The following is a 21,173-nucleotide window of genomic DNA, read 5'->3' as shown; positions in this document are numbered from 1 at the left end:
GGTGCTTCTTGCCCTCCGGTATTTAACTGATCTCAATCAGGCCCCTGGCCATTAGCAATGCATTTCATGCTGATTTATAAAGGTGTGTTATCAGAGCCAAAAAACCTTCAAGTCTTCCATATGACACTATAACAAGCTTAGTTTAATCTCACAATATGTTATTAAGCATATTTGCTACAATGGAAAAGTGGATTCCTGATAAGAACAATATTTTTGTCTGAGAATTTTATAAGTGATGGTTGGAATATCCAGACAGGAAGTTTGGAACACTGCCTTGTTTGTTTCAACAGCATACCTATATAGATAAAATCTCTATTTACAAAGTTTGCCAAACTTTCCCTTCATAAATAACACAACCTTATCAAGTATTTTACAGCAACATGTACTGTAATTTCTCCTGGCCTCCCTGGTTAAAGTGAGCCTGTTTTGCTGTAAAGTGAATAAAACAATATAGCCCAGGGATGAACCAAAACATTGTGACTAAAGTGTGACCTGTGACCTTTCAGGGTGCACTAAAAAACAGCACACCTGCTGAATGAGGCCAGCTGTTACACAATTCTGGAGCCAGAGTATTAGTTAAACCCTCAGGTGCTGGTTAAATTTCACCAGAAAGAACTATTGAGAAGTGTGAAAAGAATGCTTGTGAGTGTTAAAGCTCCTTAAAATTAAATTAATGGTAATGATATGCTTCACTGAGCCTCCCCCAACTTGAAAGTTGCAACTCTCATAATTTATGCGCCATGAATGACAGCTATCCAGCAGGGGAGTTGGAATTCAAAACACAATTAATGCTGAAGAAAGCGCTTTTGTAAGTTTGTCTACCTCTACAGGCAATATCAAATCTTCTGTCTCAACTTCTTGTGTTCTTTAGTTTAAGAGATGTCAAAACTCATTCTCTAATGACTGGCAGCATTATCTCCAATGCTAACACACCTGCTCAATGGAAAATCACAATGCAATTGATTTTTCCATCTTTCTTTTACTGTTAAGATGCAACCCCACACCCATCACAACAGGACCACCACACATGTCTCCCCACATCATATAGGGATATTAAAACTGATGAGCTTCTTTCTACGAGGCTAGATTTTGACTTTGTCCAAGAGTACAAGGAAGGTGATAGCAAGTCCATTTTGCATCTTTCACAGTTGAAGTCAGTAGAAATAAAAATGGGCGAAGAGGTAAAGTAGGCTGCTAACTCACTGTGACCCATTTTACACAAAGTTAAAGTCTACTCCTTGATGTTCAGAGAATGGTTTATTGCCTCACCGAGTGGCAATGATCTTAGACCCACTCTGTTGGTGTGTGAACAGAAAAGCTCGGGCTATCCCCAGATTGAGGCACAGGTCTAATCTACAGCTTCGAAGTGAGAAGCCAGCACCAGCTGTACCTCCACAGGTAGCACGGTCCATGAGAAAAATCCATTTTGGGTTGCTGACACCAGTCCTCAGGTAGGTTTTAGGAGATGGGTCTGGAACGAGCAATGGGCTGATGAGGGGTTGCCAAAGTTGAACAGATGCACTCCTGCTCCCCAAGGCTCCGCAGAAAGGAATTTTTACACACAGCAAACTCCAACAGCAGCAATGAGATATATGAACGGACGACCTGCTTATGGTGCTGTTGGTTGAAGGATAATTGTTGGCCAGGACACCAGGAGAAATTCCCAGCTCTTTATCGAATGGAATCCTTGAGGGAAGACTGGGCCTTGATTCAACACTCTATCTGAAAGAAACCAGAGTATCTGATGTTAAGCAGAGTGAGTGCAGAAGAAAATAGCAGAATCGCACCAGTGCTGAAAGACTTTGGTTATGTGGTAGGATTTGAGAAACTGAGTTCATTCTCCTTAGATCAGAGGAAGGAAGTTAAGGGACGATTAGATGGAGGTGTTCAAAATTATGAGGGGTTTTGACAGAGTGATTATGGAGGAACTGTTTCCATTGACAGGAGGGTTGGTAACCAGAGGACACAGATTTAAGGTAATTAACAAAAGAACCATAGTCAAAATGAGGGGAAAAAATACACAGTAAGTGGCTGTGATCTGAAATACACTGTCCAAAAGTGTAGTGGAAGCAGATTGAACAATAACTTTCAAATGGGGTTTGGATAAATACTGGAAGGGAGAAAATGTGCAAGGCAACAGGGGATGAGAAGAACAGGATGAACTGGATAACTCCTTCAAAGAGCCAGCACAGGTGTGATGCCATGAATGGCCTCTGTGTGTCGTATCATTCTATGATTGCCAGAAATGGAAACTATCTGAAAACTCTTTCACACAGAACAGCAACACCAGAATAGTTTTTGTTCAAATGTATTCTGATTAACTTGCAAAGTAAACCTCACTGTTGTGTGTCCCACAGCTAAAACAAGATGGTCCCATCCACTACTGCTACAGCAAGGTGACGGGATTGACAAGAGACTAAAATAATTATTTTTTTAAATCTCAAAATATTATGTATGGACTTGCATTTCAGTAGCACATTATCCTGTCAAAACATCTTAAAATGCTTCACATAATTAATTAATGTTGAATGGAGTGTACTGCTATCTAGCTGTCAGGACCAAGCGGTTTTTAAACCACATTCCCAGTCCCTGTTGCTGTATAATTTATTTATCTTGCAAGCACAGAAATAGGATTGACAGATGTGCAGTTCTGGGACCACGTGACCAATCCTCTTTCTCAGGGGTGATCCATTACAGAAATGCAACTTTGTTTTGGGTACATTTGTAAATTCTCAAAATACCGTGAATTTTGCTTTAATTCTAAACTGTATGTGCCCTTGTAAGGAGTTGGGGAGGGAGAAAGGACAAGGAAGAAGGTGGCACTTTGGTTTGGTTTGGTTTGATCTGGTTGCAGCAGCAGATGTTACCTCTGTAGCTCATCAAGAAATCATGCACAGTAGTTCCAAACAAGGTCACGTTGTTTACATATTCTTATTTCAGCCACCTCTTCCAGCTCTCCCCAATGCTACATTAACATCTGTCAATGCAGTCATGTTTCCTGTCCTCTGCCCAGCAGATATTTATCACAGATGCCAGACAAGAAATATACAGAAAAACAGGAAAATAGCAGAGTCACCAGAGCTCCTATGTTGCTTCAAAAGTCACGCTTCTGGTGCTAATACACTGGAGTGAGCCAGAAGAGTGCCCTGACCTGTAGAGAGTGCCAGAGCCCCTATTTTGTGCCTGGCGATAATTTAAATATAGTTGAGCGTACACCAGGTACGTGCAGTGCCTGGGTTTGAGCGCATGCCCAGCCGTAGGGGACAACTTTAGATATTAAAGGCCTGCTGCCATGTTCTAGCACCCCTGCATTGTTGCCTGGTAGGAGTGGATGTCCTGGCCTAAGTGGACCAGCTATAGTGATGCCTGAGTAGTGGAAGCAGAAAGGCAACAGCTGGAAGGTTGCTGTTGGGGTTGTCTGGGAGCAGGCACAGGGACTCACTGCATGGAATGGCAATTCATCATGATGCCAATCTTGACAGCACGTTGTATGGTTCACTGATCAGGCAGCAGGTGTAGGAGATGGTGTTTCCCCTGATGTTGGAGGTGATCGCTTCCAGAGCGGTGTGATCAAACACACAGCTGTGTGTGCTCACTTTGGAGGCAATCCCACCTCCCCCCGTGGTGAAATGGTTGTTTCAGCCCTGCCTCATACATTTTCCATTTCCATACTCTCTCCTTGTCTCTAAAATGCAATACACTATCTCAAAGCCTATAGCAAGTTAACTGTGTTAACACCACGCACCTGCTATAAAAGATGGAAGCTGTATTTAAAGTGTGTGCATCGAAATGACATGGGAACATAGGACTTGAGAGCAGGAGTAGGTCACCTGGCCCTTCAAGCCTGCTGGGGCCAGTCAATAAAATCATGACTGAACTGGTTGGGATCTCAACTCCACATTCCCGTCTGGCCCTCATTACCCTCCATTCCTTGTCTAGCAAAAATCCATCCAACTCAGCCTTGAATAAATTTAAAAACCCAGCCTCCATTACTTTCTCAGGAAGAGAACTGCACAGACTAACAGCTCTCAGAGAAAAAGTTTCTCATCATCTCTGTCTTCCAAAGCAATTATATTCTTTCTGTCTTAAAAGGGACACCTCATATTCTTAAACTGTGTCCCTTAGTTCTATTCTCCTCCACAAGAGGAAACATCCTCCCTGTATCCACCATATCCAGTCCCCTCCAAGATCTTATATGTTTCCATAAGATCACCTCTCATTCTTCTAAACTCCAATGGATACAGGCCCAGCCTGTCCTACCCTTCTTCATAAGTTAAGCCCTTCATCCCAGGAATGAGTTGAGTGAACCTTCTCTGAACTGTTTCTAAAGCAATGATATCCTTTCTCAAATAAGGAGACCAAAGCTGTACACAGTGCTCCAGAACAAAAACAAAAATACCTGGAAAAACTCAGCAGGTCTGACAGCATCTGCAGAGAGGGACACAGCTGACGTTTCGAGTCCAAATGACCCTTCAACAGAACTACACAGAATAGTTCTGTTGAAGAGTCATACGGACTTGAAACGTTAACTGTATTCCTCTCCATAGATGCTGTCAGACCTGCTGAGTTTTTCCAGGTATTTTTGTTTTTGTTTTGGATTTCCAGCATCCGCAGTTTTTTGCTTTTATCACAGTGCTCCAGATGCGGTCTCACCAAGGCCTTGATGATGGTGAAGTCGACACTGTCAGGTTGGTAATCTGATATCTGAGCCACACAGATTGACAGAATTCCAGATTGTTCATGATGAATCAATTAGCCTTAATCATTTATGGAAACTGTAGGACAGACTGGTCACTGGACATTTCTCATTGAACTCCACAGAACCAGGCAAACCCTCATAGTGCTAACAACAGGAAGATTCTAAGTTCTCTGTGCTGGTAAATGACATGGTTCTAACCACAATTCCAGGAGTCCAACAGCATACAGCTCAAACAGCTCCTCAGTCTCAGCTCTTGCCAACCTCTCTGGGTTTGGTAAGTGCTACATGTCCTCATAAGGAGAGAGCGGCCTCTACTGGGGATAAAAGGAACTCTACCCAAAACAAAAACAGAATTACCTGGAAAAACTCAGCAGGTCTGGCAGCATCGGCGGAGAAGAAAAAAGTTGACGTTTCGAGTCCTCATGACCCTTCGACAGAACTTGAGTTTGAGTCCAGGAAAAAGGGCACAGAGAACTCTACCCAAGTTGGTTTGGAAACCCTTCAGCAAATTAATGGGTTTTCTGCAGGAGACAACTAGCTGGCCCTTAAAAACGATTCTTGGAAGCAGTATCTGAAACAATCTTACAGCTGCAGTGCACATGACAGCTAATGGCAAGTTCTTCTGTTTCAGGTCTGGATTTCAGTCCCTGGCTCCAGATTTTAATTTGTAATCCATGTAGAATTACTGATTCTACCTCTTTTCATTGGTCAGTAAGGGCGACCCATGAGTCACCAATTCAAAATCAACTTAACAAAAAAGTGATCCTTTTCAAAGGGGCACAGACGATAAAACCTAACATAAAAGTAAACATAGCAAATTAAATAATTTTCCTGGTATCTAGTATACACTCCAGACCCTCAGGTGTCCGCCAGCCATGGAGAGCCTCAAGACTTTTAGCAGACAATACAGGCTCCCTCTCCAGGAACACCCAGGTGTAAGCATAGCCACAGAAAAGAGGCAGGCAGCCAGAGAAAGCAAAACCATTGGCTGCATCCAGCTGGACCTCTGGGCAGCTTTCATTGCCAAGCCCCAAAGAAGAGGTATGGGGAAGTGCTCCAACTTTCCTGGAACTTCCATATCACATAGCCAAAGATGAGGAGCACGGGGGATGAGGTGCAGCACAATAATGAGGAGCAGCCCGTTCAAATAGTGAAGCGGGCGGGCAAACTCTCACACTCCATGAATGCCTGAAACAAGAATTCATTCAGGCCGCAAAAGTTACTGTCAGCTTGGGACTCTTTGAACTGTGTGGCTTCATGCACCACTGTATGTGTCAGATCTCAAACCAGACACTCCACAGGATAACCTCATGAACACCAATCAAGATGGAATGCCAGGGAACATCTGGATGGAAGATGAGGGCAAGTGCAAAGTGCAGGAGGAGCTCACAGAAGATGCAGAGTGCAATTATGGGTTTTTAGTTTGTGCACAGTTTCTAGCTTGGAAACATTGTTTACAAGGTCTGATTGTGCAGGGGCTAGTTTGTCCTGTCCAGGGTTGAAGGGTCTACTGTGTCTCTCCAGTGTTGGAGGGTCTGGTCTTCTCTTTCGAAAGTTGTAGGGTCGTGTTTGCTAGTTCTCTGCTGGAGGGTCTAGTTTCCTCTCTCCAGGGTTGGAGGGTCAGGATGGCTCTATCTGTCCCCTGGGGAGGGTCTGGTTGGCTCTCCCGCTGGTGGGAGGGTCTAGTTGGCTCTACCCCTGGTTGGTGGGTCTAGTTGGCTCTCCCCATGGGGGGAGGGTCTGGTTGGCTCTCTCACTCCCCCTGGGGGGACGGTCTAGTTGGCTCTCTCTCGCCCCCTGATGGGAGTGTCTGGTTGGCTCTTTATCACCCCCTGGTTGGAGGGTCTGGTTGGCTCTCTCTCTCTTCTCCTGGGGGGAGGGTCTGGTTGGCTCTGCCCCTGGTGGGGTCGGTGTGTATGTCTCTCTCTCTCTTACTGGGGGGAGGGTCTGGTTGGCTCTCTCTCTCTCTCTCCCCCTGGGGGGAGGGTCTGGTTGGCTCTCCCCCTGGTGGGGTCGGTGTGTATGTCTCTCTCTCTCTTACTGGGGGGAGGGTCTGGTTGGCTCTCTCTCTCTCTCACCCCCTGGGGGGAGGGCATGGTTGGCTCTCTCTCTCTCTCACCCCCTGGTGGGAGGGCGTGGTTGGGTCTCCCCATTGAGGGGGATGTGGTTTCCTTGGCTCTCCCCCTGGGGGGAGAGTCTAGTTGGCTCTCTCTCTCCCCCTGGGGGAAGGGTCTGGTTGGCTCTCTCTCTCTCTCTCCCCCTGGGGGGAGGGTCTGGTTAGCTCTCCCCCTGGTGGGGTCGGTGTGTATGTCTCTCTCTCTCCCCCTGGGGGAAGGGTCTGGTTGGCTCTCTCTCTCTCTCACCCCCTGGTGGGAGGGCGTGGTTGGGTCTCCCCATTGAGGGGGATGTGGTTTCCTTGGCTCTCCCCCTGGGGGAAGAGTCTAGTTGGCTCTCTCTCTCCCCCTGGGGGAAGGGTCTGGTTGGCTCTCTCTCTCTCTCTCCCCCTGGTGGGAGGGTCTAGTTGGCTCTCTCTCTCCCCCTGGGGCAGGATCTTGTTGGCTCTCCCTCACCCACTGGAGAGAGGGTCTTGTTGGCTATCTCTCTCCCCCTCATGGGAGGGTCTGATTGGCTCTCCCTTTGGTGGGGGAGGATCTGGTTGACTCTGCCCCTGGGGGGGGGGCGGTGTGTTTGACTTTCTCTCTCCCCCTGGTGGGAGGGTCTGGTTGGCTCTCTCTCTCTCTCTCCCCCTGGTGGGAGGGTCTGGTTGGCTCTCTCTCTCTCTCTCCGCCTGGTGGGAGGGTCTGGATGGCTCTCTCTCTCTCTCTCCCCCTGGTGGGAGGGTCTGGTTGGCTCTCTCTCTCTCTCTCCCCCTGGTGGGAGGGTCTGGTTGGCTCTCTCTCTCTCTCTCCCCCTGGTGGGAGGGTCTGGATGGCTCTCTCTCTCTCTCTCCCCCTGGTGGGAGGGTCTGGTTGGCTCTCTCTCTCCCCCTGGGCGGAGGGCCTGTTTGTCTCTCTCTCTCTCACCCTGGGGGGAGGGTCTTGTTGGCTCTCTCTCGCCCCCTGCGGGGAGGGTCTAGTTTGCTCTCTCTTGCCCCCTGGGGAGAGGGTTTAGTTTGCTTCCTCATTCCCCCTGGTGGTAGGGTCTGGTTGGCTCTATCTCACCTCCTGGTGGGAGGGTCTGGTTGGCTCTATCTCGCCCCCTGGTGGTAGGATCTGGTTGGCTCTATCTCACCTCCTGGTGGGAGGGTCTGGTTGGCTCTATCTCGCCCCCTGGTGGGAGGGTCTGGTTGGCTCTCCCCTGGTGGGGGTGTGGTCTGGTTGGCTCTGCCCTTGGGTGTGGTGGGGTGGTCTGTTTGCCTTTCTCTCCCCCCCTGGAGGGAGGCTCTAGTTGGCGCTCTCTCTCTCCCTAGGGGGGTGGTCTGTTTGTCTTTCTCTCTCCCGCTGGAGTTCGGGTCTGGTTGGCTCTCTCTCACCCCCTGGGGGGAGGGTCTTGAGGGCTCTCTCTCGCCCACTGGGGGGAAGGTCTGGTTGACTCTCTCCCTGGTGGGAGGGTCTGGTTGGCTCTCCCCCTGGGGGGGGGAGGGTCTGGTGGGCTCTCTCTCTCCCACTGGGGGGAGTTTTTTGTTGGCTCTCTCTCTCCCCCTGGGGAGAGGGTCTGTTTGGCTCTCTCTCTCTCCCCCTGGGGAGAGGGTCTGGTTGGCTCTGTCTCACCCACTGTGGGGAGGTTTTGCTTGGCTATCTCTCTGTCCCCCTGGAGGGCGGGTCTATTTGTCTCTGTCTCTCCCCCTGAAGTGAGGACCTAGTTGGCTCTCACTCACCCCCTGGTGGGAAGGTCTGGTTGGCTCTCTCTCTCTCCTCTTGGGGGCAGAATCTTGTTGGCTCTCTCTCCCCCCCTGGTCGGAGGGTCTGGTTGGCTCTCCGCCTGGGGGGAGGGTCTGGTTGGCTCTCCGCCTGGGGGGAGGGTCTGGTTGGCTCTCTGTCTCCCCCTGGGGAGAGGGTCTGGTTGGCTCTCTCTCGCCCTCTGGTGGGAGGGTCTTTTGGATCTCCCTCTGGTGGTGGGGGGTCTGGTTGGCTGTCCTCCTGGTGGGAGGTTCTGGTTAACTCTCTGTATCCCCCTGGTGGGAGGATCTGGTTGGCTCTCGCCCCCTGGTGGGAGGATCTGGTTGGCTCTCTCTCTCTCCCTGGGGGGAGGATCTGGTTGGCTCTCCCTCTGGTGGGGAGGGTCTGTTGGGTTCTCTCTCTCTCTCTCTCTCTCTCTGTCTCCCTGGGTGGGCGGGGGGGGGGCGGGGTGTTTGTCTCTCTCTCGCCCCCTGCTGGTTCTCTCCGGGGTTGGAGTTTGACTCCTATTCCCAGGATGCGGTTCTGCAGCGCCACCTGCTGGAGGCTCCGGAGCGGGTCGGGTTTTGTGGGCGGTTCCGGTACCGGGTTCTGGTTCCGGTTCCGGGTTCGGGTTCCGGTTCCGGGTTCTCTGCCCCGGTGAGGAGTCTGTCACCAGCCGGTTTGTGAAGCTTTTGTTTTCTCTCAACCCGGGATCGGCCGGATCGTCTCAGCGGCCCCGCCCCCCCGGCCCCGGGCCCCGCCCCCCCGGCCCCGGGCCCCGCCCCCCCGTCCCCGGGCCCCGCCCCCCCGGCCCCGGGCCCCGCCCCCCCCGCTCCGGCCCCGCCCCCCGGCCCGGGGCCCCGGTCTCTCTCTCTCGGCCTCCCCGCTCGGGGTTGGTTTCCCCGGGGCTCGGTCCCGGGGTCTGGGGGTCAGTCCCTGGGTCTGGGGGTCAGTCCCTGGGTCTGGGGGTCAGTCCCTGGGTCTGGGGGTCAGTCCCTGGGTCTGGGGGTCAGTCCCTGGGTCTGGGGGTCAGTCCCTGGGTCTGGGGTCAGTCCCTGGGTCTGGGGTCAGTCCCTGGGTCTGGGGGTCAGTCCCTGGGACAGGGGGAGGGTCCTGGGTCTGGGGGTCAGTCCCTGGGTCTGGGGGATGGTCCTGGGTCTGGGGGTCAGTCCCTGGGTCTGGGGGTCAGTCCTGGGTCTGGGGGTCAGTCCCTGGGTCTGGGGGTCAGTCCCTGGGTCTGGGGGTCAGTCCCTGGGTCTGGGGGTCGGTCCTGGGTCTGGGGGTCAGTCCCTGGGTCTGGGGTCAGTCCCTGGGTCTGGGGGTCAGTCCCTGGGTCTGGGGGTCAGTCCCTGGGTCTGGGGGTCAGTCCCTGGGTCTGGGGGTCAGTCCCTGGGTCTGGGGGTCAGTCCCTGGGTCTGGGGTCAGTCCTGGGTCTGGGGGTCAGTCCTGGGTCTGGGGGTCAGTCCCTGGGTCTGGGGGTCAGTCCCTGGGTCTGGGGGTCAGTCCCTGGGACAGGGGGAGGGTCCTGGGTCTGGGGGTCAGTCCCTGGGTCTGGGGGATGGTCCTGGGTCTGGGGGTCAGTCCCTGGGTCTGGGGTCAGTCCTGGGTCTGGGGGTCAGTCCCTGGGTCTGGGGTCAGTCCCTGGGTCTGGGGGTCAGTCCCTGGGCCTGGGGGTCAGTCCCTGGGTCTGGGGGTCGGTCCTGGGTCTGGGGGTCGGTCCCGGGGTCTGGGGGTCAGTCCCTGGGTCTGGGGGTCAGTCCCTGGGTCTGGGGGTCAGTCCCTGGGTCTGGGGGTCAGTCCCTGGGTCTGGGGTCAGTCCCTGGGTCTGGGGGTCAGTCCCTGGGTCTGGGGTCAGTCCCTGGGTCTGGGGGTCAGTCCCTGGCTCTGGGGGTCAGTCCCTGGGTCTGGGGGTCAGTCCCTGGGTCTGGGGGTCGGTCCCTGGGTCTGGGGATCGGTCCCTGGGTCTGGGGGTCGGTCCCGGGGTCTGGGGGTCGGTCCCTGGGTCTGGGGGTCAGTCCCTGGGTCTGGGGGACGGTCCTGGGTCTGGGGGTCAGTCCGTGGGTCTGGGAGTCAGTCCTGGGTCTGGGGGTCGGTCCCTGGGTCTGGGGGTCGGTCCCTGGGTCTGGGGGTCGGTCCCTGGGTCTGGGGGTCAGTCCTTGGGTCTGGGGGTCAATCCTTGGGTCTGGGGGACGGTCCTGGGTCTGGGGTTCAGTCCCTGGGTCTGGGTGTCAGTCCCTGGGTCTGGGTGTCAGTCCCTGGGCCTGGGGGTCGGTCCTGGGTCTGGGGGTCGGTCCCTGGGTCTGGGGGACGGTCCTGGGTCTGGGGGTCAGTCCCTGGGTCTGGGGGACGGTCCTGGGTCTGGGGGTCAGTCCCTGGGTCTGGGGTTCGGTTCTGGGTCTGGGGGTCAGTCCCTGGGTCTGGGGGACGGTCCTGGGTCTGGGGGTCAGTCCCTGGGTCTGGGGGTCGGTCCTGGGTCTGGGGGTCAGTCCCTGGGTCTGGGGTCAGTCCCTGGGTCTGGGGGTCAGTCCCTGGGTCTGGGGGTCAGTCCTGGGTCTGGGGGTCAGTCCCTGGGTCTGGGGGTCAGTCCCTGGGTGTGGGGGTCAGTCCCTGGGTCTGGGGGTCGGTCCCTGGGTCTGGGGGTCAGTCCCTGGGTCAGGGGGAGGGTCCTGGGTCTGGGGGTCAGTCCCTGGGTCTGGGTGTCAGTCCCTGGGTCTGGGGGTCAGTCCTTGGGTCTGGGGGTCAGTCCCTGGGTCAGGGGGAGGGTCCTGGGTGTGGGGGTCAGTCCCTGGGTCTGGGGGATGGTCCTGGGTCTGGGGGTCAGTCCTGGGTCTGGGAGTCAGTTCTGGGTCTGGGGGTCAGTCCCTGGGTGTGGGGGTCAGTCCTTGGGTCTGGAGGTCAGTCCCTGGGTCTGGGGGTCGGTCCTGGGTCTGGGGGTCAGTCCCTGGGTCTGGGGTCAGTCCCTGGGTCTGGGGTCAGTCCCTGGGTCTGGGGGTCAGTCCCTGGGACAGGGGGAGGGTCCTGGGTCTGGGGGTCAGTCCCTGGGTCTGGGGGATGGTCCTGGGTCTGGGGGTCAGTCCCTGGGTCTGGGAGTCAGTTCTGGGTCTGGGGGTCAGTCCCTGGGTCTGGGGGTCAGTCCTTGGGTCTGGGGGTCAGTCCCTGGGTCTGGGGGTCGGTCCTGGGTCTGGGGGTCAGTCCCTGGGTCTGGGGTCAGTCCCTGGGTCTGGGGTCAGTCCCTGGGTCTGGGGGTCAGTCCCTGGGTCTGGGGGACGGTCTCTGGGTCTGGGGGACGGTCTCTGGGTCTGGGGGTCAGTCCCTGGGTCTGGGGGACGGTCCTGGGGTCTGGGGGAGGGTCCTGGGGTCTGGGGGTCAGTCTCTGGGTCTGGGGGTCAGTCCCTGGGTCTGGGGGTCAGTCCCTGGGTCTGGGGTCAGTCCCTGGGTCTGGGGGTCAGTCCCTGGGTCTGGGGTCAGTCCCTGGGTCTGGGGGTCAGTCCCTGGGTCTGGGGGTCAGTCCTGGGTCTGGGGGTCAGTCCCTGGGTCTGGGGGTCAGTCCCTGGGTCTGGGGGTCAGTCCCTGGGTCTGGGGCATGGTCCTGGGGTCTGGGGGTCAGCCCCTGGGTCTGGGGGTTAGTCCCTGGGTCTGGGGGACGGTCCTGGGTCTGGGGGTCAGTCCCTGGGTCTGGGGGTCAGTCCCTGGGTCTGGGGGTCGGTCCCTGGGTCTGGGGGTCAGTCCCTGGGTCAGGGGGAGGGTCCTGGGTCTGGGGGTCAGTCCCTGGGTCTGGGTGTCAGTCCCTGGGTCTGGGGGTCAGTCCTTGGGTCTGGGGGTCAGTCCCTGGGTCAGGGGGAGGGTCCTGGGTCTGGGGGTCAGTCCCTGGGTCTGGGGGATGGTCCTGGGTCTGGGGGTCAGTCCCTGGGTCTGGGAGTCAGTTCTGGGTCTGGGGGTCAGTCCCTGGGTCTGGGGGTCAGTCCCTGGGTCTGGGGGTCGGTCCTGGGTCTGGGGTCAGTCCCTGGGTCTGGGGTCAGTCCCTGGGTCTGGGGGTCAGTCCTTGGGTCTGGGGGTCAGTCCCTGGGTCTGGGGGTCGGTCCTGGGTCTGGGGGTCAGTCCCTGGATCTGGGGTCAGACCCTGGGTCTGGGGTCAGTCCCTGGGTCTGGGGGTCAGTCCCTGGGTCAGGGGGAGGGTCCTGGGTCTGGGGGTCAGTCCCTGGGTCTGGGGGATGGTCCTGGGTCTGGGGGTCAGTCCCTGGGTCTGGGAGTCAGTTCTGGGTCTGGGGGTCAGTCCCTGGGTCTGGGGGTCAGTCCTTGGGTCTGGGGGTCAGTCCCTGGGTCTGGGGGTCGGTCCTGGGTCTGGGGGTCAGTCCCTGGGTCTGGGGTCAGTCCCTGGGTCTGGGGTCAGTCCCTGGGTCTGGGGGACGGTCTCTGGGTCTGGGGGACGGTCTCTGGGTCTGGGGGTCAGTCCCTGGGTCTGGGGGACGGTCCTGGGGTCTGGGGGAGGGTCCTGGGGTCTGGGGGTCAGTCTCTGGGTCTGGGGGTCAGTCCCTGGGTCTGGGGGACGGTCCTGGGGTCTGGGGGACGGTCCTGGGGTCTGGGGGAGGGTCCTGGGGTCTGGTGGTCAGTCCCTGGGTCTGGGGGTCAGTCCCTGGGTCTGGGGGACGGTCCTTGCTCTGGGGGAGGGTCCTTGCTCTGGGGGAGGGTCCCGGGGTCTGGGAGATGGTCCTGGGTCTGGGGGTCAGTCCTGGGGTCTGGGGGAGGGTCCCGGGGTCTGGGGGAGGGTCCTGGGTCTGGGGGAGGGTCCTGGGTCTGGGGGAGGGTCCTGGGTCTGGGGGACGGTCCTGGGGTCTGGGGGACGGTCCTGGGTCTGGGGGAGGGTCCTGGGTCTGGGGGAGGGTCCTGGGTCTGGGGGAGGGTCCTGGGGTCTGGGGGACGGTCCTGGGTCTGGGGGTCAGTCCCTGGGTTGGGGGTCAGTCCCTGGGTCTGAGGAACGGTCCTGGGTCTGGGGGAGGGTCCTGGGGTCTGGGGGAGGGTCCTGGGTCTGGGGGTCAGTCCCTGGGTCTGGGGGACGGTCCTGGGGTCTGGTGGACGGTCCTGGGTCTGGGGGATGGTCCCTGGGGTCTGGGGGACGGTCCTGGGTCTGGGGGAGGGTCCCGGGGTCTGGGGGACAGTCCCTGGGTCTGGGGGACGGTCCCTGGGTCTGGGGGACGGTCCAGGGGTCTGGGGGACGGTCCTGGGTCTGGGGGACGGTCCCGGGGTCTGGGGGACGGTCCCTGGGTCTGGGGGACGGTCCCGGGGTCTGGGGGACGGTCCTGGGTCTGGGGGAGGGTCCCGGGGTCTGGGGGACGGTCCTGGGTCTGGGGGAGGGTCCCGGGGTCTGGGGGACGGTTCTGGGGTCTGGGGGACAGTCCTGGGTCTGGGGGTCAGTCCCTGGGTCTGGGGGACGGTCCTGCGGTCTGGGGGACGGTCCTGGGTCTGGGGGACGGTCCTGGGGTCTGGGGGACAGTCCTGGAGTCTGGGGGACGGTCCCCGGGTCTGGGGGAGGGTCCTGGGGTCTGGGGGATGGTCCTGCAGGAGCTGGTCCGAATGGACAAGGGTCAGTGGGGAGGGAGGGAGGGAGGTGATCACATTGACGATTTATTATAACCATGTTTCTGGGGGTAAAGGGTGAACAGAGGAGGAGGGAGTAAATGTGAAGATAAAAGAAATAAATAACTTGTATTCTTACACAGAGATTTTCACACGGTCAGCAAATCCCCAGCTGCTTTATGGGGTTTTCCCCCTAGTGTAGTCACTTTGGTCAGGTATGATTTGTGGGAGCCCATTTGCGCACAGTAAGCTCCCACAAATTGCAGTGTGGTAATGACCTGGTCACCTGTTGTTGGCTGCAGGATAAATATTGGCAGGACACCCCTGGTAGATTGACCCCTGGGAAGACTGCCAATGGCTAGTCTGTTGCTGTAGCTTCTCAGATCATGAGTTTATCAACAATCAGCGTTGTTTTGGAGTTCCCTGTATCTGCCTGGCTGAGCCCTGGAGGAGGCAGATTAATTTTAAATCACTCTGGAGCTTGACTGAATGGAAGAGGATGAACTTTAAGTGTGCTTTGTAGAGTTTGAGCCTTAATAGCCGATTTACAACACACCGGTTTAAACCTGTAATGCTCACTAAGAGGGCCTCACTAATGTGGGTTTCATAATTTTGTACATTTCTCCCACACTTTTTCTCTCTCACTTCCCACTTTCTAAGTCTTTCTGACTCAAGGCTCTTGCTTATTGGTGTCACAGTTCAAAAATTACACTATCAAATTGGGTAAGTTGCCCTGAGTGATAATCCAGGGTCATACAGAAATCCTCCGTGTTACTATGTGTTGAAAAACAAACACAACAGTCCCATCAAGAGTATAAAAGAAAACAGGTGATAAATGGGAGTTTTTGTTTGAAAACTTTTTTTTTGTTTTGGGGGGGTGCGGGGTAGAGATCTCAGGATCATTTTCATTATGATAATAGGTGAGTGGTACCAGATATTTCCACCCAGTTTATTACGTTATGTTACTTTTCAAGGCTAAAGAAGAGGATTTGCAAAACTGTTTTTCATGATGTTGCCTCTCTAAAGCTAGACTCAATCATGTCAGCACACTTCAGTGAGCTATACAATTTCAATGATGCTTTTTGCTGCAAAATGAAATTCCATTTATACATCCTTACTCATCCTCAATCTATCTTCTGGGCTTTACTTTGCATTTTATTGATGATGATCCAGTTCAGATGATAATTATCGTGGATTGTATGGGTGAGTTCCAAGTGTAATGCAGTTTATGCTCAGGTAACAAAGTTGTTTTCAACTGTTAGAAGTTGAGTTTTAAGTGTGACTTATTTTGAAAATGTTTTCTGTTCTCTGTCTAAGCTATGGCTTCAGAAGTAGGTAGTGTGCTTCCCAGATTGTGCCAGTTGCAATCTAAAATCCTTTGATCTGTTTTTCCATTTAACTGATGACTGTGTCAGTGCTGTTTCCAGCTCTCATCCTGATCTGGAATTTTGTATTAACTGTGCTTCAATTTATAGCCATCTCATACCTTTACTTGGTTATCTCTGATTGTTCCTTTCCCTTCCTGGATATCACTGACTCTAACAATGTCTATTATAAGCCTACTCATTTCCACAATGACCTGGATTCTACCTCTTCCTATTCCATTCCTGGGAAGGAAAGTCCATTCATTTTTCCCAGTTTCTCCTTCCTCGTTGCATCTGCTCTGATGATGCCATCTTCCACACAGAAAACTCTTAAATGTTCTTCCTTTTCCACAGCCACCCCATTTCCTGTGCTTGGACCCTTGTGTACATGTTCTCACAGAATCACAGAAATGTTATGGTGCAAAAGAAGGCCATCCGGCCCATTGTGTCTGCACCAGCTCTCCAGACCTGAACCACTCGCCATGTGAAAAAGTTTTCTCCTCGCATCTGCTTCTTTTGCAAATCACCTTAAATCTCTCATCCTCAATTCCCACCCTCACAGCTTCCTCTTTTAGTCGAGCATCTTCATTCTGGGTATCGCCAACAAGGCCAGCATGTGTTACCCATCCCCAATTGCCCTTGAACTGAGTAGCTTGCAGAGGGCATTTAAGAGCTTACAAACTTTTTTTTGGTGGTGGGGTGGAGTAGACCAATTGCTCTGGGTCTGGTGTCACATGTAGGCCAAACCAGGTGAGGAAGGCAAATTTCCTTCCCTAAAGTGCATTAGTGAACCAGATGGATTTTTACAACAATTGATGATGGTTGTCATGGTCAGTATTACTGAGACTATCTTTATATTCCAGGTTTATTTGTCATTAATTGGAATTCAAATTCCACCTCCTGCCATGTGGGATTTGAAGCCTTAACCCCAGGGCATTAGTTTGGTCTCTGGATTACTAGTCCTGAGACATTACCTGTACACCATCATCTCACCTCATTTTCTGATCAATATTTTCTGCCGGTTTCAACATGATCCCACCTTCAAACCTCTGAGATACCTGTGCTGCTTTAGTACTGGCCTCCTTAACCATCCCAGACTTTCGTAGCTCTACCATTGTTGGCCATGCCTTCAGTTGCCTCAGCCCTAAGCTCTGGAATTCACTCTGGTTGTCTCACTCACTTTTCTCCTTTAAAACTCTACTTAAAACCTACCTCTTTGGCCAAGCTTTTAATCATCTGCCTCAATATCTCCTCGCATGACTAGCTGCCCAACTTGTCAAACGCCTTTAGGACATTAATCATGCTATATAAATACAAATTGTTTTTGCTTGTGAGATATATGCAAAGATACACCCAGGTTTCCTGGCATCCATTGGAATCATTGTAGTTCAGGAGTTTCATGTTGTTTGATCTGTGTTTTTGTGGAAGGAGAGGGGCCTTTATCTTATGATTCTGGAGCATCCTACTTTGTTTAACATTGTAGTTATAACCTAGGCCATTGGAGGGAGCTTCAATATGCCTGATATGTTATACTGTATAGTATTTTATAGAATAAATAACATTTGTAAAGTATTGTTCAAAGGAGTGAAGCAGTCCTAAAACTCACAAGCATGTTGGTAGAAACTTCATAACAATTGAAATTTACATTTCTTCACTCATTGTTACGAATTGTTCTAAACACAAGGCTGGTTAAGTTGAGAACAACTCCCAGCATTTATGTAACATCTTTTGTCGTGGGAAAATGTCCCAAGGTGCTTCACAGAAGCGGAAGCAGACGGAAATGGACACCAAGTCAAAGAAGGAGCTATTGGGAGGGGTAACCAAAGCTCGGTCAAAGGGCTGAATTTTAAGGGGGGAGGTCCTAAAGGAATAGAGGGGAATAGAGAAGCGGAAGAGTTTAGATTGGGAATTCCAAAGTGTGAGAGTTCGGTGTCTGAAGACATGGTTGCCAAATGGTTGGATATGGGAAAAAAGAGAAACACGAAGGCCAGAGTAAGAGAGGAGTGGAAAATTCTGGGTTAGGGCATTGATGGGGCTGTAGAGTGCTGCAGAATGAGGGAGGGACGGCGCCACGAAGGGATTTAAACATGAAGAGAATTTTAAGTTGGAAGCATTGGGCAGGAGCTGTGTTATGGAGGTGGAATGTGTGATCTTTGTGACGGGGAGGATATGGGGTCAGACAGAACAATATTATGAGCAGTCTGGTTCAATGTGAGACAGTGGCCAGAGAAGGGATGAAATCAGTGACGTAGACCGAGTTTGTGTTCTGGTCTCCTGCATGAATTTCCTTCGTCCCACCATTGGTGGCTGTACCTTCAGCTGGCTAGACCTAAGCTCTGGAATTCCCTGCATAAACCCCTGTACCTCTCTGTCCTCCTTTAAGGTGCACCTTAAAAACCTACCTCCCTGACCAAGCTTTTGGTCATTGGTTGTAAAATCTCCTTATGTGACTTGCAGCAAATTTTGTTTGATAATTTCTCCCATGAAGCCTCCTGGGAGATTGTGCTATTTTAAAGGTGCTATATAAATGTAAATTGTTGTAGTAGTGGCAGAAGATGATGGATTCTTCACGATGTTGAACTGGCTAAAATTGGAGCTAGTCTAATACTAGATGTTGGACAAATGGTCTGACAGCAGAGAGGCCAATAGAGAGGTCAAGAAAGGAGCTGGAGAAATATAACTGAATGGGATCAGCGTGTAGTTGGAAGCTGACCCTATGTTTTCCAATGATGTCACCAAGTGGCAATGGGTAGATGAGAAAGGGGAAGGACCAAGTATATATCCTTGGGGAGCTTATAAGGCAACATAATAAAACAGCATATCCTACAACGTGCCATCCATTCATTTTTAATCATTTATTTTCTGTTACATAATTTAGCTGTCAAGTTAATTATGATAGAGAACTATATAGAGTTCTTGCATTAAGAGACCATGGCTGGAATTTTTCATAATGCATGGAACCAAAATCCCCAACCCCATCATTCAGCTCCCAGACTCTACCATAAATGGCTTCTGATTACAAGGAAGGCAGGCAATCATTGTCGCAACTCTATCAGTGCTGTTCTATGTTCAACTTATAATTGTACCACAGTGTGGCACAGTATTCACCAGCTGATTTTTTTTCTCCCCCACTCTCAATCATCACATATTCTCCCCTCAGCAACCCTTTCAAATTGCCCAGGTAACACCAGAAACTTGATAGCTACATTTAATGGTTCATGGTGAGAAATCCACTTTTCATGCTGGTCAGTTAAAGCTGTAAGGCTTTTTTAACTGTGCTTTTTTGTCACTGTTAGCTATGCCATATTCTGTTGATAGGATTCATCCAACACTTCACCTCTTCCCCACTATCTTTCTCTTTTGTCAAAACAGATGCAAAGTATTTATCTCTGCCATTTTTTGTTCATCTACAAATTGGCAAACCTGAGGTCCCAGTTCCCTTTTAACAATTCTTGCATTACTGATATGCTTGTAAAATACTTTTACATTCCTTTTCCATATTTTTTAATTAAAAAGAAAAATCCCCATAATTCATCTTGGCTTTCCTTACCTTAAATTGACCCAGAAATTGCTAGAAAAATAACGACAAGCCCATAGTGTGAGCTGTAATTAGTGTGTAAAAATAAAGTCCAGGATGGAAGAGATATTGTGAATTGCGAGCCACCTACAGATTGCTGGACAATTTATGCTGCTCCATTAGCAGCCGCATAAAAACCGGACCTCACTGTCAACCTTCAATGAGTGTCAAGAAATCACTGGATTTGCACAGTAAATATGAATTAAGCTTGCTGCACAAAGTTATGGTGGCTATTTAATGGCATAAGGACTGCATTAAGGAATTGACTTACAGTTCTGACTTGCCACTCAATTTTGGAAGCCCAAAAAAGAAGCAACTAAACTTTGGTGTCTCACCTGTAGGTAATAATTTTTTTTTAAATTTATTTTTCTTTCCTTGTTTCTCAGTCTCTTAATCCAATCTTTTTCCTTCCTCATTTCTCTTTCTGCATCTAGTTTTCCAGTTCCTGTTTCTTTCTCTATCATTCACTCTGTTTCTTTATTGTTTAAATTTAATTGGTTAGGGAGCTGGAGCTGGTTTTGTTGTTCACCAGGCCTCCGGACGGTCTGCTGATCATCATCAGTTTGCAGTGCAAAAATAATGGAGTTGAAAGGTGAGGAAAAGATTTCAACTCATGGCACTCACCACAAGATGCCCTGCTCCAGCACATCCTGAGCCAATCTGTTTTCTAAGTACTCATATTCCCCTTTAGTTTTTTCAATTGGTAAACAAATAACGTATTTGGAAGCAATTAGAAACAGGAAATGGGTGTGGCATTGATTCATATCAAACGCAATAAGGTTAGTATAAATAATAATGTCTGCCTGTTTGATGTTTGGCAGGTATTGCAATGAATGATCTGAAAGAGGTGATCTCTAGAGCTCATCAGATTGATAAACTCATTTCGGGAAACAGCATCCAAGAGATAAAGCACCTTTTGAATGAGTTTGAGTGTCTTCCCATCACCTCTGAAATTTTGCAGGAGACTGACCTTGTTAGAGCTGTATACAGAGTTCTAAAGACTTGTCCTGATGCAGATACCAGGAGGAAGGCACGGACTCTATTGTCTGTCTGGAAGAAGCTTTACAGGAACAGCAGTTTCCAGGGAAAATGTCAAGACAACAGGCTCTGTGCTTCTAGTGAAGAAAAGAGTGAGAAGCCAAATAAAACCAATGAAGGGATAGTAAAGCCTGGAAAAGAGGTAGATAGAACAGATTCTACCTGTGGAATCCATGAGCAGCAATTAGGAAATGTTCAGGTAACCATGGCAACTGAGATCATCCACAATCTCCCCACAGATGAGATGCTTGAAGAAGCACACAATGAAAAACCACTTTCAACAGGCATTGGATCAAGAGGAATTAGCCAAGATGTAGCTGCTAAAAAGCAGCATGTGTTCGATACCCAAGCTGTACGGGCCAAATGCATGGAACTTCTCTTCCAAGCCCTAATTGGTTCAGACACAGCCGATGAAACAATGGTTGAAACATGGAAAAGTATTGCCAAAGAAGTTGAGCAATTTATATACACCTTACACATGAAAAATGATAAAAGGTACAAAGCTTGTGTTCGAAGCAAGATTGCAAATTTAAAGAACCCTAAAAATCCCCATTTAAGACAGAAGATATTATCAGGGGAAGTAACTCCGCAGCTGTTTGCAGAGATGTCAGTGATGGATATGGCAAGTGAGGAGCTGAAACAGCAAAGAGCACTGTACACCATCTCTGGGCTTCAGGACCATCAGCTACCTCATGGTCTGGAAGGAACAAAGACAAATCAAATCAGATGTAAACGGTGTGAAAGATTTAACTGTACAGTGACAGCAATTGCCAGAGGCACACTTTTTATTCCAGGTTGGGTTTGTAATGGAAATTCCGATGAACAGATGATGACTTTTGTCATTTGCAATGAATGTGGAGAAAAATGGTATAATACTGGCTGGATTTCTGTTTAAATGTGACAAAAGATCATATGAGGAATAGACTTATTTATTTGCTATCTAACAACTAGTGGCTATCTATGTCTCTCAATAGCTATGCACAAGGTACTGAATAAAATAAAATATTTTAACCAATAACCAATAAAAGCTCTTAAAAATTGCCAAGGGATCATTGTAGTACCTGTATTTGTTTTTCTCTTGTGAGTTGGCAATCTTTTCTTAC

General features: G+C 51.5%; 1 protein-coding gene across 2 annotated transcripts; it reads left to right on the top strand.

Annotated features, from left to right (window-relative positions):
* The first annotated feature begins 9,155 nt into the window (after nt 1-9,155).
* LOC121290758 (transcription elongation factor A N-terminal and central domain-containing protein) lies at nt 9,156-21,110 on the top strand. 2 transcript variants are annotated; one of them, XM_041211644.1, is made up of 2 exons: nt 9,156-9,196; nt 19,854-21,110. In XM_041211644.1, exon 2 carries the CDS (start codon nt 19,862-19,864, stop codon nt 20,963-20,965), a length of 1,104 nt encoding a protein of 367 aa, XP_041067578.1. In that variant the 5' UTR covers nt 9,156-9,196; nt 19,854-19,861; the 3' UTR covers nt 20,966-21,110. The 2 variants fall into 2 exon arrangements, with proteins under 2 accessions (XP_041067578.1, XP_041067577.1); XM_041211643.1 differs by lacking the exon at nt 9,156-9,196 and adding an exon at nt 15,248-15,294.
* The last annotated feature ends 63 nt before the right edge of the window (nt 21,111-21,173 follow it).

Source organism: Carcharodon carcharias, chromosome 18 (genome assembly GCF_017639515.1).
Source record: "Carcharodon carcharias isolate sCarCar2 chromosome 18, sCarCar2.pri, whole genome shotgun sequence".
In the NCBI taxonomy this organism is placed as follows: Eukaryota; Metazoa; Chordata; class Chondrichthyes; order Lamniformes; family Lamnidae; genus Carcharodon; species Carcharodon carcharias.
The sequence above is the reverse complement of the archived record's forward strand: the minus strand, read 5'-3'. Positions and strand labels throughout refer to the sequence as shown.